Source organism: Amphiprion ocellaris, chromosome 10 (assembly GCF_022539595.1).
Source record: "Amphiprion ocellaris isolate individual 3 ecotype Okinawa chromosome 10, ASM2253959v1, whole genome shotgun sequence".
In the NCBI taxonomy this organism is placed as follows: domain Eukaryota; kingdom Metazoa; phylum Chordata; class Actinopteri; family Pomacentridae; genus Amphiprion; species Amphiprion ocellaris.
Genome location: NC_072775.1, coordinates 6,391,951 through 6,410,712, shown reverse-complemented (window position 1 = coordinate 6,410,712; position 18,762 = coordinate 6,391,951). Strand labels below are relative to the sequence as shown.

General features: G+C 37.9%; 1 protein-coding gene across 1 annotated transcript; it reads left to right on the top strand.

Annotated features, from left to right (window-relative positions):
- Window positions 1-16,204: 16,204 nt before the first annotated feature.
- On the top strand, window positions 16,205-18,118 carry fabp6 (fatty acid binding protein 6, ileal (gastrotropin)). Its single transcript, XM_023272881.3, has 4 exons — window positions 16,205-16,363; window positions 16,459-16,634; window positions 16,783-16,872; window positions 17,976-18,118. The coding sequence occupies exons 1-4, from the start codon at window positions 16,297-16,299 to the stop codon at window positions 18,024-18,026; spliced, it is 384 nt and encodes a 127-aa protein (XP_023128649.1). The 5' UTR covers window positions 16,205-16,296; the 3' UTR covers window positions 18,027-18,118.
- The last annotated feature ends 644 nt before the right edge of the window (window positions 18,119-18,762 follow it).

Below are 18,762 nucleotides of genomic sequence, written 5' to 3'. Positions count from 1 at the left end.
GGGGGGGATGTGCCATTTATCTTGACAGGCAGATAGCTTGATTTATGGCTTATATTGTTTGTTGTGGGTCAGACAATCTAGAACAGGGAGAGATTTATTTCAGCGGTAACACAAGCCCACGGGGTATTATATGATTTGATTCATATTTGCATCAACCTGATCCTGTAAATTTACCTTGTTAGAACAAATTGATTTCTGGTGGCGCTGTCAGTTTTTCTTCTAAATCCGGCTATCCTCTCTCCCACATTCAAATGTGAGAAAGGTAGTGGATAAGGGATTCGAATTTCAATTCAAAATTCATCATCTATGAGGACACCTTGAACTCTGGTGGGCAGTGTTCTTAAAATACACTGTCCATTTGGTGGAAGACGTATTTACACCCTTTGCTGTCAGTGTGACTCATTGCATGCTATTGCCCTCAATAAATTAGATTATTACAAATCTCTTCATAAATTAAGGTGTAGTGATGTAGCAATCCATACAAAAAACACAATTAACTAATAACTGGGAAGTGGTTTGGATTTGACACCATAATCATGGATGAAACTGGAAACTTTTCAGTCACCCACCCCCACTAACCTGCAACTACCAACAACCAGACTGTATAGAACATGGACATAGTCTCCGGTTCTACAATAATTTCATCTAGCAGACGCTTTTATCCAAAGCAATGTACATCTGAGATTAGATACAACACAAGTAAGGATCTAGTCAGGAGAAAACAACCTGGATAAGTGCCTTAAAACAGGTTCAATTGTGATAATAGGACTGTGGTGTCTACAGGCAGTGCAGACGTAATAGGAAGTTATTATTAATTTTTGTTTGTTTTTTTTGGCAGTTTGTCATGTGCAAAGGTGTTCAGTGAAGAGTTAGGTTTTTAGTGTTTTCTTAAAGACTGAGAGGGACTCTGCAGATCAAGTCAGCATGAAAGTGCCTTTAACCTGTATTATGTCAAACAGCCGGCAGGGGGCGATTCCTCTGGTTGAATAGAAGTCTGCGAGAAAATGGGTCTACTTCTGACTTGATTTGTTACCTCAGTAACATTTTCATAATGAGTTTATTGTCTCAATCACTAGTTTCAAGTCTGTTAATTTAGGAAATTATGGTCCCATATAAAGACAAATCCCCTATTGGCCATTTCAGCCTTTCTGTTTTAATAGCAGTATAGGATCCACAAGCTTTGACCACGATGTTGACCAGTCTGTTCATTTTTACAAGCCAAACTGGGTTTCAGAGTAAAATGTGGCTCTTTAATGCAGGTAGGAGGCCATGATGAGTGGCATCAACACTGGTCACAGCCAACCCACATTAGTGCCACTCATCATGGCCTTCTGGATGCAGTAATGATCCATAATGATCTATTAGCATTTATCTGGTGAGTGTTCCTCCCCACCAAAAAAACATGAACATGACATAACTACTAGTGTGGAACATAAATCCTTCTGCCTTCTTTGAAAAAACACGTTTTATGATAAATCTTTTATAAATGTGTCTGAACAACCACAAATCAATACAACAAACCAATCAGCTTTTGTGTTCTCTGTGTTTAGTCAGTCAGTATCCGGACTTGCACAGCAGCGTTTCAGGGCAGAGAGGGCACTTTTTCCACCCCTGAATGAGGTTCTACAGGGACGGTTGCTGTCATGGGACCACGTTCAAAAGTTCAGAAAATAACCCACAAGTACTCATGCTTTCAAAACAATAGTCCATGAACTAATGCTTGACACAGTTGTTAAGTCCATTTTTTATATACAATGTATGCCAACAATACAGGACGTGGGATGGTCGACAAATAAATTGGAAAAATGTTCTTGGTTTAATTCCTGGCTATTAGCAGTAACATTAGCAACACGTCAACCACTAACAGCCTGGGTTCCAATCTGGCCAATCTGAAATAGAAATTCTGATCTCAATGTGATGAAAAAAGGTAGAATAAAACCGCCAGTTGTATCAATAAGTTGGCAGGTTTTGTTGCTTGCTAATCTAGAAGGAATAATGCCATCTGAATGTTGTTTTTAAATCCTCCCAATTTCCTGGACCTCTCTCTGAGTGAAGGCTCAGCCATGGTTCACTCTTGTTTTACTTCGTTTTTTTTTTTTTTTTTTTATCCCTTTTCCTCTTTGCCTTCTTTTCCTCTTCTTATAATGGGCTTCTTTTCCTTCTGAAAAAAAAAGATTCCACAATTATTCTGTGCTATTATTCTGGAAATTTTGGACACGGTGAAAGAGAGGCTTATAGGGAACCAATCCAAACTCCAATAGTGTCATTTTTATGGCCAATACATTGTAGAATCAACACTTAGTTCAGAATGATAGAAAGTTAATGCAAAAAACCTGACGGCTGCTTCTTTAAGGAAAATCCTGGATTAAGCTATTTGGGTTATGTTCAGATTTAAACTGATTATGCTTCTGTTCAAACTCAAAGTGCCCTGGTGTTATGTGGGTTGTCTGATCTGATTGAAAACATTCTTTCCGCAAAGGAAATGATGAGACTAAGCTTGAAAGCAAAATAAATATATATTTTAACCTCCACTCCACAACAAAGGGACAAAGCAAGCTGTAAACAAGTTCCATTTGTATTTTTAGGCATTTCCTGCTGACACCATTTGTTGTCAGTTTGTCAATGTCACCAAAGACGTCAGCAACCAGAATATAAAAGAGCTTATGGGTTTTTTTTCTTTGCATCATTACGAATATATCTTCTTTGTTTAGTTTCAGCAAATGCAGCAGGTCAGATAACAGCCTTCAGAATGAAAATTACTATCCATTGCAGCACAAATCCAACATTTTAGGACACTTGAAAGCCTTCAGCCAATTACCAAACCAATTACTGTGTCTAAACTATTCTCTCTTCACATCTACTCACATTGACAGTGAAAAAGTTTTCTCCTTTTTAACCTTATAGCAAATATTTAGGGCTACAGGAAGTGGGTGCCACACACAACTTCCAACATGCAGCATGAGCAGCTTGACCTTTTTTCTAACTGAGCATTCACTGTGGTCTCTAGCAAAGTGGCCTCCAACAGCGAAGCAAATTTAGAAGATTCATTCAGAATTCAGTCAGAATTCTGCTATAAAAAATGAATAATGAAGATAGCTAAAAAGTCAGCAAGACAGATAAACCTTTGAGATACATTCACTGCATGTTAATAGCAATGGGGTTTAGGGAGTTTTAATAATTTAAACACTAAAGTTGTTCAGCAGGTAAGGAATGGTCTGTCAAAAGAGGCTTTAATAGACTGATGTGAAAAACAGTTATTTAACTTTTTTTTAACTTTCTGAAAACACTTTAATGGATTAAGACTGGTCAGGCATGGTATCAGGTTTTTACTGCAAAATGACAATAGCTAAAACAATTCACTTAACTGTATGTTGCTGTTATGCTGGAATGTCAACCAGATAGTTCCTGGTGCAAGATTATTTACAGTATTAACACAGGTGTATTATCAACACGATATGAATATTGCATTTTTGAAAACATTGCCAAGTGTTAAGGTAAGTGTGGCACCTGTATGACTCCTTTCTAAAGTGTCTTGATTGCGAAACTTCATTCTTCTTCAGAGAGACTTGTTGGGTCACATTGACAAAATCATGATGTGCTGCAGACACACAGACAAAGAAAGACGAAAAGAAACTAAAATATGTCTGCTGATTTCATCCATCCATCCATTATCTATACACCGCTTAATCCTCACTAGGGTCGCGGGGGGGGGCTGGAGCCTATCCCAGCTGACTCGGGCGAAGGCAGGGGACACCCTGGACAGGTCGCCAGTCTGTCGCAGGGCTACATATACAGACAAACAAGCACTCTCACATTCACACCTACGGGCAATTTAGAATAATCAATTAACCTCAGCATATTTTTGGACTGTGGGAGGAAGCCGGAGTACCCGGAGAGAACCCACGCATGCACAGGGAGAACATGCAAACTCCATGCAGAAAGATCCCGGGAAAGCCGGGACGCGAACCAGGGACCTTCTTGCTGCAAGGCGAAAGTGCTAACCACTACGCCACTGTGCAGCCTCTGCTGATTTCAATTGTAGGAAATTTTAGTAGCGTGTTTCTCTTAGTTTAACCAAAAAGGATTTATAGGAACTTACAGACCGCACCAGTCGAAATCGATTTTTTTGGCACGTCTGTATGCACGGTTTCTAGCATAAAGAAACCTTGTGGTTTCTAGAAACCTTGTCATTTCTATATGTTAGGGACTTCATTGATCTGCACTTTCCAGAAGAAGTAAAGGTGTAGACGAACATCTAAGCCACTTTATGGCAGGAAGGGATACTAATCCCGGAATAAACTTGTAAATATGTAACTTTAATCAACAAACATGAGATTTTAGGGGTTTAATCAATATGAAGAGAGGGAATTTACGAATTTAGGGCATTTTAAAATTGACATGATTGAATCATGTGATAAATGACACATGGTTGTCTCCTATAGCAGCAGACTTTCACCAGTTTTGGTGATTTGGTAGTGGTATTATTTGCTACTGGATCACAATCTAATTTTGACAGCTCCCCCATGTAATTACAATGGGAGCGCAGGGGGACATGAGGTGGTGTAGTTAAAATACCAATACTACATATGGGAGAAGGTCAGGGTAGATGGGTAGGTCAACATTTGTCACTGGCTTCGACCAGCTCCACATGGTGTGTTCAAGCTGCAGCAAGTGGAGAAGTTTGAGAGAAGAAAGAGCAAGTAACTTCTTAGATGAGCACATTCTAGAGGAAGCAGCAGTATAGAGTTACATCTAGGCCATTTAAATGGACAAAACTTCTAAATATGTAACTTTGATACATTTAAATCAGTTTTAAGAAGTCCAAATGAATGGAGAGGTATTTTAAAAGTTGGCATGATGGATGGATGGATGGATGGATGGATGGATGGATGGATGGATGGATGGATGGATAGACAGATAGATAGATAGATAGATAGATAGACAGACAGACAGACAGACAGACAGACAGACAGACAGATAGATAGATAGATAGGTAGATTTCGGTATCCTCTATTCTATCTATATAGAAATAAAAACTTTACTTTTATGCAATGGGCACCTGCCTTTGGAGCTACAGAAAGACAAACACTTTCTCTACCGGCTAAGCTCATTTTTAGGGTTTTCTGAGTTGGTCTTTCTGAAGATATGACATTTCTTTTTTTTTCTGTGATAGGACGTCAGCTGACTATAACCAGACCTTCATGGTGACCTTCATGGTTGTCCTTATCGTGGTATTTCATCTTTTTCATATTTTACTGAACCAAATCCAGGCGCTACTACCAGTCTTTGTGGTAACCTGTTCCAGTTGTGTCCTACCTGCATTAATTCTAAATATCCTGGCAAGAAATGTCAAAAAAATATACATCAAAATCATTGAAATATATTTCTCTTTCAATATAATTGTTCTTTCTCTTAAGCAAATACTGGCCGTTGGCAAAGCTCTTTGTCCTTTGCTCAGCCCAGCGTGAATCTTCACCTCTTTACATTATTTAAAGCACTAAGGTATTCCTCCGCCACCCCTTTCTTCTCCTCCTTTTCCTCTTTCCCTTTACTTTTTTCCTTCCCTCTACTTGCCTTTCATCTATTCTCCTGATCTCTTATCTCAACACTCTGAGAGACTTTCATGTCTTCATGCTTCTCTCTGCCTCATCTTTTGCTCTCATCTGTTTTTTCTCTCGTCTGTTTCACTTTCCTCACCTGGTCTCTCCTCCCTCGGCTCTCCCCTCCTCGTCTGACTTCTCATCCTCCTCTTCCTCCCTCGTCTCCTTCCCGCCATCGCCTTCCTCTCGCCCTCACCCCTCCTCCCACCACCTCGGCTCACCCTCTGATGATTGCCGAGCACATTTCATTTGACATAAAGACAAAGGGCTGAGTACACATGTGGTTTCTCCAGTGTAATATGAAATATTAATGCGGGCATAATTTGGCTCCCTGGATGAGGGGTGGAGGTGGGGGTGGCGGGCTCTTTATAATCACCAGTGACTGCCGTTTCCTTCCCCAAAGGATGGTAAGGCTGTCAGGAAGGATTGAGAAACAGTGAAGATAACAACAACAGAACGCTTACTGTTGGCGGCTACTGTGGCCTATTTCTGTCTCGGTGTTTAATGGTTATATTGGCTCATTGCCCGAGTTACTGAGGCAGCTCTCCCTGTCAGGCTTTTCAAAGTTAAAGGTGCTACATGCAGCATTTTCAGCCATCAGTGGTCATGCTGAAATTAGTTGTGATAGACCAGGATAATTACCATAAACAATTGGTGGCCTGTCTTGAGTGTGTCACATTTGACCCAAAGTACTTTCTATTCATTCCCTTTGCTCCATTTGTTTTCATTTTACATCCATGTCTTATTTATGCTCCCCTTTACCTTTGTGAGACACGGATATGTAATAGGACAGCTGGAAAATTCAAGGCTATTAGTGGTAGAAAGTTTCAAAGTAGACTTAGTCCCACCCTTAACTTTAACTTCTCTACATTTCAGAAGGGAATATTATACCTTGTACTCCACAACATTTGATGAGTAGTTCATTTGCAAACATTAATGTGATATACATGACCATTTCATGACATATGAGCTATTGTTTTAGATTAAACCACAAAGCAGCATGTAAAGTACTTTAAATTAGCTTCAGATTGATCAGCTACTACAGGAAAATGTCCTAATAATCCAAAAATAATAAGGATTTCGTATACAGCAGTCCGCCACAACATTTAAACCACCTGCCTAATATTGTGTAGGTCCCTCTTGTGATATCTAACCTGTCTGGATATAACACTCTGATGGTGTTTTGTGGTGTCTGACCGTTAGCTGTGGATCCTTTAACCCTTTATTGCACAACATGGGTCAAAAGTGACCCATATTCAATGGAATATGGGTGTCTTTTGACCCATGTTGTGCATCAAAGCGTTAAGCAGGGTTGAGAAAGTGACTTTAAAAATGTCTTCCAATACAATTATTAGTTACCTGTTTAAAAAAAAAAAAAAAAACGCAATCAGTAATAGAATCCCACTGTCACAATATTTATGCCTTGATTACTTTCTGTTACTTTTGGATTACCTCAATACCAAATATTCTAATATCAATAACGAGTGAACAGGTGCATTGAAGGGTTGCAAACTTTCAGCAACCTGCTTTAAAACTTTGAGTGAGATTCTGTGAAACTGAACTGGCTGCTGAGAGTGCAGCTACCTTTTTTTTTTTTTTTTTTTTTTGATGGGTCGTGTGGGCCGCAGGATTGGGACCTCCAAAGACTGGTCTTGTTACAGCAGTTCAATCAGACTGAAACATGGCAAGTTTTGAGGCAAGATCAACACCTTTTAACTGTGAATCACTGTCAATTTATTTGGCTTGTCTGAAGAATTTAAAAAAACTGTCTTTTCTGTAAAGCTGACAACTGATTGATGAAGAAATATAAATGATTGCATATGTATTCACCCTCTTCAAAGTGACTCGCCTAATTGAACACTTGTGCAGCCAATTGCTGGTAAAAATCACACAACTAGTGAAATGGAGATCATCTAAGTGCAGTAAATGTGTCTCAAGTGATCATAGTATACAGATACCTGTATATCTGGAAGGTCCAGTCACTGATGAATCAGTACTCATGACTACAACAAGAACACTCCATGTAACTCTGGAAAAAGGTTTCTGAGAAGCATACGTTATACAATCACTGCTGTAATCACCTGTCATTATCACTTCATTCAAACAAAGGTTTACATTATTGTTCAGTGCACTTTACAACCACAGTGCAGTCAGTTCAGGTAAGCTTAGTTAATTAGAACTGCTGTTTTTTTTTTTACCTTAAATTTAGTCTATTCTGTTAGGGAGGATCAGCAAAGTAAAAATTCCCTGTACTGTGTAACTGTTTGGTTTTCTGTGCATATGACAATAAACATATAAGTCACTGAGTTTCTCCTGAAGTACAGTTAAATCCATTATTAAGAAATAGAGGGAATATGGCACATGTATAAAAGTGATTAGAGCAGGCTGTCCTAAAAACCTGAGTGACTGCAAGAACAAGACTAATGAGGCCACCAAGACACCTATGATTCCTCTTAAGGAGTTACAAGCCAAAACATGGGGTTAAATACTATTTATAGGTTCGATAAATGATTCAAACAGCATATTACTTGGGTCAATATATAATTGCAGGACTTTTTGTAACATAGCTGACAGGTATCATAGTTAACATTTTTGCTGTTTTCAGGCCTAAAATCAACATGGCTGCCTATAACCAAACACCACATGACATGTTTAGAGAAAGAGTCTTCTAAAATATTATATATACAATTGAGTAAAATTGGAATTGAAAGTTATTTATAAAGATATTGTAGTATACCTGTTGACATGCCATAAATCCCACTATTTTATATTAAATAACTCAGAAAGCCTTGAAGTCTTTTCTTCAGGAGGAAATGACATCATGTGGAGCAGGTCATGTGATCTGGAATTAACACACTTCCTTGAGAGGTGTTTTTGTAAAGGGGAACTTAGTTGAAAGTGATTTCTCGGACACAGATACAATTAGTTATTTTCCATATGAAAGTGATATATTGCCAAAAAAATAATATCTGTCATGATTATCTCAACTTAACCCTCTTGTTGTCCTCATTTTCGGGCACCAAAAAATATTGTTCCCTTGTCTGAAAAAAGTCCCAAAAATTCAGCAAAAAATTCCCCAAATGTATAAAAATTTGCAAAACTTCAGGAAGAAAATTCCAAAAATTCCTTGAAAGTTTCTCTTAAAAATTTTACATTTAAAAAAAACTCCCCAAATTTGTCAAGAAATAAAAATTTTTAAAAATGAAAAAAAAATTTTAAAAATTGTAAATATTTTCAAAAAATGAATAAAAATCTTCCAAAAAAATCCTAAAATTATCTAAAGTGATTCCATATATATCAGTAAAAGTTCTAATACTTTCTTTAAGAACATCTGGAAAAAAAACAACCAAAATCCAGCAAATTTCGCTGGATTTTGCTTGATTTTTTTTCCGAATGTTCTTAAAGAAACATTTTTTTTAAAGATTTCTTATTTTCCACCAAAAAATTTTCAAAAATTTCCCAAAAATTTTGAAAAGGTGGAAGTTTTCACTGTGAAAATATATATTTTTTTCCACATTTTCAACCTTTATAACAGGTCAATTTGACCTGCAGGAAGACATGAGGGTTAATAAAAAGAACACAATCAAAACAATTTTTGAATGAGCTAATTTTATTATTGTTTAGCTAATTAGAAGGTGGTTGGTATTAAATTTGGATGGTTATTTAATTGACATTTTAGTGATATCCAGTCATTCTTTTATTAGTAAGTGATTGTTTCCATGATGAATAATTATGGAATTTGTAAAGACATGATCACAATGAACATAAAAAACATTAGTTTTTTTTTTTTACTTTTAATAAAAACGTATGCAAGATATATCCCATGGACTTCAAACTTCCCTCAAATATATATTGACCCACTTAGCAGCACAACAGTCCTCCTGTATTAAGGCTGTCTGGTCCTTTAACCCCTAAATGTACCACTAGGGTTACCACCTTGTTGGCAAGTTTGACATTTTTATACTGGGTAGCAGAGCCCACAATGAGTTTTTCTGCTAAAAACGAATCTGATATAATCTAAACCGAGAAACTAAAGCGACTAAACCGAGAAAACAAAGTTGCGAGCCACACAATGCAAACATAACAATGAGCTGAAGGATGCTAAACTGCTCCGTAGAGCTGAGGGACTCTGCAGAGCCGAGCGCTAATTCTCTGTGGGTCCATCAACATGAGCGACTCCTTTCACATCAGTCGTTTGACTTTGGTTAATGTGGAAGGGTAATTAATTATTAATCAGATTTACAAAAGCAGCACCAGCTAGCTTTTGCCGCTACTTTAGCAAAGAGACTGGCACAAAGTCAGTCACATGTTGGAATGTGTGCATTGCAGTCGTCTTTTAAGTGGTCTAATGTACCAAATCAAACCAAGTGAGGCAGTATAGTCTCTTAGTGTCTGAGCCTTAGTATCTGCAGCGGCATTTTGCGTACTATTAGTCAAGTATTCATCTCTCTGTAAAACATAGCACAAAACTTTAGCATCAAAGCCAAGCGTTCACCCGCTCACACACATTTTCCTCTCTCATGGGAACCAGAACTTTGTTTCTTCTCCCTCTTAAACACACACTCTCACTGGGTGACACGCAGACAAGGCCACGATTTGTCTTTCACATGTTTAATTCTCTCTGTATATAATTTTTTTGTCTTTCTCTCTTCCTTTCACACGCGAAAATTGCAGACACACATTTCTCGGTGCGTAAACACACACACACACTCGAGCACATAGGCTACAGTTGCATCACCAGTGAATTACCATGCCGTTCCGCGTTATTAAACATGACACTCGGCCCAGATAATGGAGCCTTTCTTCATCTCAATTTGGAAGGCTAATCTTATTGCTTTGATTAGCAGCAGCTCCATTTGCATATCAAGGCCTCCCTTCCTTTAATTCCTCCATCGCAAATCCCCTCTTTATAGCTGTAGATAAAAGGAATCTATCTATATGTATCTTTCTTTAGAATCTTTTCTTCCTCCCCCCCTTGTTCTTCGTTAACTACTTGTTCAGTTGTTCATATTCTTGTTTTTTCTTTCCCTTGTACTTTGTATTCATCATCAGCCTCTTTATTTCTCTCCTTCTGCATGTGCTATATTGAAAGATGCCTATCATAAAGCAAGTAGGGAGGCGAAAGGAAAGGATGACTTCATCGACATGTGAATGGGCGTTGGGGTCATTGACACTTATCCTGGTTACTTATTGTCCAGTCGGGTTCAGACTCAGGGAAATTCGAGATCAGGTAAAAAGTTTCAGCAAAAGCTCAAATTACAGCCACCATTAAAATGTAACCACAACTTTACAACACTGACAATAAAGTCAACTGAAAGCTGCACTTTGCTCATAATTCACGATGAAGTGGGTTAAGTTCGACCTTGAGACAATTAAAAATAATCCATAGAGAATAGGTATAAAAGAATAATATGAAGAATGACCCCAGGAAATAATTGATAAGATTCAGTTCTGGTAAAAGAACAAACAAGTGCCTGACAATTGCAATTTCTCACTAGATGACAATTCATACGTGCTTTCCATATTGAATAACTAAGATCATTCACCATATACTGTAGATTTCTGCAGGGTGTGGTTGTACACAAGGAGAAGATACAGTATGATCTAAATCTAATGTTACACCCAATAATGTTCAGTATATAATATATTTTATGTCAAAAAGGGTTACCTCTTTCTTGAAAATTGCATAAACTGAGCTTATGTGAATAAAATTCTTGACATTTCATAAATTTTTTTTGAAACCAGAGCACTTTTTGACACCAAACAACAATATTAATTCAGAGTTGAGGTAAATATTTAGGTCCTTTGTTGTCATTAAGTTATGAAAGGATCAAGGTTAAACAGTGGTCTCCTGTGTTAAAGTCCAATGTTTTGTCAACCCATCCATCCACTCTTACCTGCTCCATTGTGCAGTGTTGGTATTTGAACTAAATCCCAGCATCTCCACCTCCTTTGCTCCAGTAATAATTACAAGAGAACTGTTAACACAAAATCTAACTATTGATTTTAATACTCTACATATGGAGTAGTTTTCATAGGAGGACAGTCTTGTAATACCATAAACTTAGGTTGTGATTCAATAGCAGGTAATGCCACTGCTTGAATTACCAAAATTGATAACAATAACAATAATTTTTAGTGTTAAAAATCTGCTATTGGGGTCTGCAATTCATAAATTGTCATTGTCATGAATTTTAAAACGTCCCTTAATGCTACAATTCTCTCATGAATTCTCTAAAGTCTCTTTGCTAGCATTGATTAAACCCCGAAAATGTTACGTCTCTGCAATAAAATCACATATTTAGAAGTGTATTCCATTAAAATAATCCTTTCCCATCTTAAAATGTCCTAAACGCAACTCCTCCAGAATGTGCAGATCCATAAAATCCCCGCCTCTTTCTCCACCAGCTCACCTACAGCTCTGCTCAGACTCTGTAAGATTGTTCTGGAAAACTATATCAGAGTAATTCAGCCTGGACCTGGAGAGTGATTCTGAAGAAGAATGATGATACAGAGTCCCACCCTGCAAGCTGAAAGGACTGGTTCTTTGTGCTTTTTACATATGAATCCCTAGAAATCTCAATGGCTGTTTTGTGGATTGTCATGGGTATGCTGTAGTTTTAAGGTGCCAAAGTTCAGCCATGGTGGTAACTGCTTATTTCACTTATGATGTGTGTTCCTGCAGATAAAAAACATCATTTATTAAAGTATATAATAGTCATCAGTATCATTCTTCCCACCCTATCCTCTTATAGTGATAGAAGTATTCTGTTCTGCTACTCAAGTAAAGGAGTCAACACCACTTGGTAGGCATTCTCTGTTACAACTAAAGGTCATGCTTTTAAAAATTTATGGCACAGAACACCGCAGTATGGAAGCTGTCAAATGTAACTGAGTAAAAAGTTGCCTGTAGAAGGTAGTGGTGAAGTGGAAAATGATCCAACATAAAAGAAGTTCTGCCAAACTGTACTTAAGAACGGTATTTACCATCGATGTTCCTGCCTAAAGTCATCAACATGAGTGACACATATTCAGCAAAGAGCTGACCACGCTTCCTCTTTCATGTGTAAATTGATTCAACTGTGCATTTAGAGGAACATACAAGAGAGAAAGAACATGAGACATGTGCCTAACAAAGTCATTCAGTAGCTTGAAGATTTGGCAGAAAATGCTGCATCATCAAGTATTTTTTTCTGCAGGGTCGAGTTCAGGGACGTCCCGTGTCCGGTGTCGCATGACGATGTAAGACACGGTTCATTCAGCTGATGGAAAAAATTATAAAGACTTCAGCTGTGGGGGACTGCAAGTTAAATCTGATGAAAAATATTTTTTAAAGCTGCGTTTGTGCCCTTGAGCACAGTGATCTCCTTTGAGCGAGTGTGCAAGACAGCGAGGGAGGACAGAGAGGCACAGTAAAAACCACAGAAAGAGATAGTGGGTGTCTTTTATAGGATGTTGGCCAATATGATGTTTTATGTATCTATAAAGAGCTCCAAGGCCATGTTGACTTTTCATGGTTTAGAAATGCTATCAGCGGCCTGTGAAAATGGCTGCATTGAGTGAGATCGAAGTTAAGTGCAGCATCAAAAGCTTTTACCTATTCACAGTTTGTCAAAATTGAAAGCCTGAGGTGCTTTAGTCATATAGTCGCCTTAATGGACAATTTTCAGTCACCAGTGTGTACAACCAACATTTTATTGTAATTGTGTTAGCGGTGTGGCCGTGTACTTTTCTCGTAAAGGAAAATTTAAGAAGTGCTTGTTTTTGTCGCTGGTTTGGTGCTTTTTTTATTCATTTTTCTGTTGCGCATTTGTCAGAAGCCTTTCAGTTATCTGTAGGAAATAAAATTATTCCAGTCAACAAATACAGAACATCTGTGGTAAATCATATGAGTGCACGTATGCTTTTTATACTGTCAACCTTCAGAAAGTTAATACACAATAGCACAAATGTATACTATATAAATATATATACCAATATTGCATATGAAGTTATATTATAGCACATATATATTAGGTTATCAGTCAACTACGTTAATGTTGTAACAGTGAGATGACTGCAGTAGCAGTGCATGTACCTATGCACAAGTCTTGGCTGCAACTTCAGGACCCTCGGGTGAAAATATTCTTCTTATTATAGACATTATACCAATTACATTAACCCTCCTGTTGTCGTCATTTACGGGCACCAAAAAATATTGTTTCCTTATCTGAAAAAAATCCAAAAATTCAGCTAAAACATTCCCCAAATTTCTGAAAACTTTCAGGAAGAAAATTCCAATAATTCCTTAAAAGTTTCCCCTAAAAGTTTTATTTATAAAAAAAATCCGCAAATTTGGCAAGAAAATTCTTGTAAATATTTTCAAAAAATGAGTAAAAATCTTCCAAAAAAATCCTAAAAATATCTAAAGTGATTACATATATATCAGTAAAACTTCTAATATTTTCTTTAAGAACATTCACACAAAAATCAACCAAATCCAGCGAAATTCGCTGGATTTTGGTTGATTTTTTTGTGAAAAAAATGAACTAAAATCCAGTGAAATTTGCTGGATTTTGGTTGATTTTCTTGTGATGTTCTTAAGAAACTTTTTTCACATTTCTTTTTTTCCACCAAAAAATGTTCAGCGATTCCCCTAAAAATGTTGAAAATGTGGACATCAGAAGTTTCACTGTGAAAATCTATTTTTTCCCACATTTTCAAACTTAAAAATGGGTCAATTTTGACCCGCAGGACAACACGAGGGTTAACCATTACCAAAGTCTTCTTCCTCGGACGTCATCTTGGTTACCTGCAGCAGTTATTTCAGGCTAATAAGGCCACTTTTAGAGAGAGGGCCGTTTTCTATAACTGCCATCTTTGGAGTTATGGAAATGTTCCCATAGATTTCTATTTAGAAGTCTTTAAGTTGAAAGTCTCTCTCTTAGGCCAGTATTTTCACATCTGCAAGTATGCGAGGGTCCTTATGATGTAAAGTGAGTCATGTACATGCTTGGCAAAAGTTTGCATGTATAAAATATATAGAAGCCAGATCATGCGGGCACTTCAAAAAGTTCACGGCCTCGTCAGGAAATGTCACAGGAGATTGTTCTTATATTATTTTTCAACATATTCTCTTTCAACTTCAATGCGCTTAATCCACCGATGTTCAAGGTCACTTCTTGAGCCTCCAGATACTCCTCCACAGCATGCAATGACCTCATTATCAATTCCAAAATGGTGACTACTCAAGTGTGATTTCAGTTTAAGAAACAAGTAGAAGATAGTAATGGAGGGGTAAGTAAGGCTCAAAAGTTCAAATGGACACATCCTCTTCTTTTTTCATTCATTGAGTTTTGTTGACAGTGACATAAAGCTTTATAGTATACAGTTTATACCCCAAAATAGGAGCTACGTCCCTTGTTTCCGATAGTAAAACAACAACTAGTCCACAGTGTCTGGGCCCTTATGTCCTCATCTGCAAAGGAGTCAAATAAAGGTTTATAACAGCTCCGCTTTTACTCTGCCAATACACTAATGCCAATCCTGTAAATGCTGCCACAGCTCCACCATTTCAACATCTGCTAATCCTTTTTGGCACTTTTGACTTAACTGGGATCCAAATTAAACTGTTTATCCATTTGCTATAAATGTTCAATTCCTTGATGCAAGTGTCTTGAGAAGACCAAAACCAACAATGAATTGATGCTGTTACCGGATGCTGTCTTTAGAGCCAAAGTCTGTTACACCCCATACAGTACATTTACTGTCACAAAGTGATTTTAAACTCATCGATAAACCTTGCTGCTACACTGGGTGACTGGTGGCAGATTCAGTTTGTCGCAAATGTACTCCTGTTCAAGTGCCCAGGTGTTCCTTTGTTTTCAGGATGCCATAAGAGTGGGGCTGAATGCTAAAGACATTGGAAAGAACATTGTTGGTTTTGGTCTTTTATAATGAAATTTGATGAGAACAAAAACATTGCCAGCCTTATTCTTTAAACACGACCTTAAATACATACAATTTAAGCTCAACATTGTGCCAAAGCCATACTATATGACAAGATTAAGTCATAATGCATTTAGATTTACATGCATTATGTTATAATTGGTCCAGTGCAAAAATAAGCCCAATTCATAGCCAGGCTTTGTATCCCCTTACACAAACGTGTGCCTTATAAAGTAGTGAAATGACTCCAATCATTTTTCATTATAGTCCAGAACATTTTCAATGCCATGCCATGAATAAAGACCTTGAATGAGTTCATGATGATCTCTTTACAAGCCAGACCATTTTAATTTTAGAGATAATAAACTACTCCAAATGGATGGATTGCATTTTCAAACAAAGCTTTTTATTAGATTTTTGAATCAGCACCAATAAAAGCGGAGGGTATGACCATAAAGCCATTGCAGGAGAGTTCATTGACCTAGAGGTTAGCCTGCAGCTTGCCCTGATGAGCCGTCAGCATTTTACTCACTGCCTGCGAGCTCCATAAACGCCCATTTGTGCGCTTTATTGCCCTCTCCCTCGTAGCCTGTTGTACTCATCATCTTCGGTTGTAATTGCTCTCTTGTGTCATCACATGCAAATGAAGGAGGTGGCGAGAGAGATGTACAGTATATAAACAGGGAGCAGTCGTGGTCTCAGTACCTTGCTTTTTCCCCTCAGCTTGCCTCAGCATCTCTCACACCTCCACTCACCAAACACCACCAGAATGGCCTTCGCCGGAAAATGGGAAACTGAGACCCAGGAGGGATACGACGCTTTCTGCAAGCTGCTCGGTAAACCTTTCTCAGCCACATTTTACTTTCCATATTTCTCTTCTCTGTCGGTTTCTGGAGTTGCAAGCTCACATTCCCTTCGTATCGTGCTGCAGGTATCCCCGACGACATCATCGAGAAGGGCCGCGACTACAAGCTGATCACAGAGGTCACTCAGGATGGAAACGACTTCAGCTGGACCCAGATCTACCCCACCAACGCTAAGGTCACCAACAAGTTCACCATTGGCAAGGAGTGCGACATGGAGACCATCGGAGGGAAGAAATTCAAGGTAGGAAGGAAAGAATCCAGGGTTTGCTCTTTAACTCTACTTGCTCTGACGCTCTAGCTGTGCGTTTAAAGCCATATAAACCCTGCAGAGTTGTGAAGGGTGTGGATGTTGCTTCCCTGACCGATTGTACAACCCGTGTGTTTTACAGGCCACAGTGTCCATGGACGGAGGCAAGCTGAGCGTGACCTTCCCCAACTACCACCATACCTCGGAGATCTGCGGTGGCAAGCTCGTCGAGGTAAACACGCTCACTTAGGCTTTCAAAATGGAGAATGAGGGGCGATGACAGCAGTTATTACACTCAACCCCCCGTAGGGATCATTAGAGTCATCAGAGTTATATATGTCTGCAGCCGGAGACCAGCGACAGCTAACAAGAAGCACCGAGGTGTAGAGCAGCACTACTGAATGCATCTTTGAGAGCAATTCAGGCTCACATTTATATGAGACACTACTCTTTTTTGTAGTTGCTTTCTCTGCGTTTCAGTTTAACCCTCGTGTCGTCCTGTGGGCCAAATATGGCCCGTTTGAAAGTTTGAAAATGTGGGAAAAAAATAGATTTTCACAATGAAACTTCTGATGTCCACATTTTCAACATTTTTGGGAAATTTTTCATAATTTTTTGGTGGAAAAAAAGAAATGTTAAAAATGTTTCTTAAGAACATTCACACAAAAAAATCAACCAATCGGCGAATTTCGCTGGATTTTGGTTGATTTTTTTTTTGTGGATGTTCTTAAAGAAAATATTAGAAGTTTTACTGATATGTATGTAATCATTTTAGATATTTTTAGGATTTTTTGGATGATTTTTACTCATTTTTTGAAAATATTTACAGGAATTTCCTTGCCAAATTTGGGGGATTTTTAAAAAAAAAATAAAACTTATAAAGGAAACTTTTAAGGAATTATTGAAATTTTCTTCCTGAAGGTTTTGCAAATTTTCAGAAATTTTGGGATTTTTTAGCTGAATTTTTCATTTTTTTCAGACAAGGAAACAATATTTTTTGGTTCCCGTAAATGAGGACAACAGGAGAGTTAATTTAAGAATTTTGGGTGTAGAAGTGGAATTACATTGGAAAATATATAATGAGGCATGCACTTTGTCAGTTAATGTTGTAAAAATGTGAATTGCATTTGGTTAAAGACTAGTTTTAAGTCAACAAATATCAGTCACAAGCCAACAGAAAATTATTCTTGCAACTACTACGTTAATATTTTTTTGTTAGTTTTTTTTTTTACTCACAAAACTTCAAGCGAACCTTCAGTGACAAGTATAACAAGACAGTGGATTAACATATTTGCTGCTCACAGCTAATTTTCATCTTCTTCTGTCTCTCTGCAGACCTCCACAGCCGGCTCCGTCGTGCTGAAGAGAACCAGCAAGAAGCTCTAAAACGCCGCTGACTGACCGTGAACAGTTACAATGGAGACCTCAGAGCTACACTTTTGGCAATGAATAAACTAAGAGTATCTTGCCAACCTGAACCTGTGTTTCTGTTTGTGTTTTTCAGTCTGAGTGTGTGTGTGTGTGTGTGTGTGTGTGTGTGTGTGTGTGTGTGTGTGTGTGTGTGTGTGTGTGTATGTGTATGTGTGTGTGTGTGTGTGTGTGTGTGTGTGTGTGTGTGTGTGTGCATCAACGCTGGGATAATGCATGATTTCTAGACTTCAACAAAGTTCAGACTGCTGCTTCTATTGAAATATAAGAGTTGATGCCGTAGCGGAGGAAAGATAGTTTGTGAAGCGGGGAGGAAACATCCTCAGGGTCACAGGGAGTCGGCAGAAGAAAGAAATTAATCTTTCCTAGATTTAAACGGAGACAGACAAGCCATGCAAAAATAGATTCTGAAGATAAAAGTACACTGCAAAAACTCAAAATCTTACCAAGTCTATTTGTCTTATTTTTAATCAAAATGTCTCATCCCACTTGATTTAAGATAAATTCACTTAAAAAGAGACATTTCAGCAGGATGGAGGGACGTGTTTTAAGACAACGCATCTTAAATATCTTGTTAAGTCAAACAAGCTTGAAATTATCTTGTTTGAGTTGGATTATGCAAGAAAACTCAAAATAAGTTTAATACATTTCAAATTAGGAGGTTACATGAAAGCAAAAATCTATTTTTGAGTGA

What these genes read in the sequence shown, in the direction of transcription:
- fabp6 (XM_023272881.3), top strand. Translation starts at nt 16,297, where the DNA reads ATGGCCTTCGCCGGAAAATGGGAAACTGAGACCCAGGAGGGATACGAC. An exon ending in CGCTTTCTGCAAGCTGCTCG is followed by an intron (nt 16,364 to 16,458) that starts GTAAACCTTTCT and finishes ATCGTGCTGCAG; the next exon opens with GTATCCCCGACGACATCATC. An exon ending in TCGGAGGGAAGAAATTCAAG is followed by an intron (nt 16,635 to 16,782) that starts GTAGGAAGGAAA and finishes TGTGTTTTACAG; the next exon opens with GCCACAGTGTCCATGGACGG.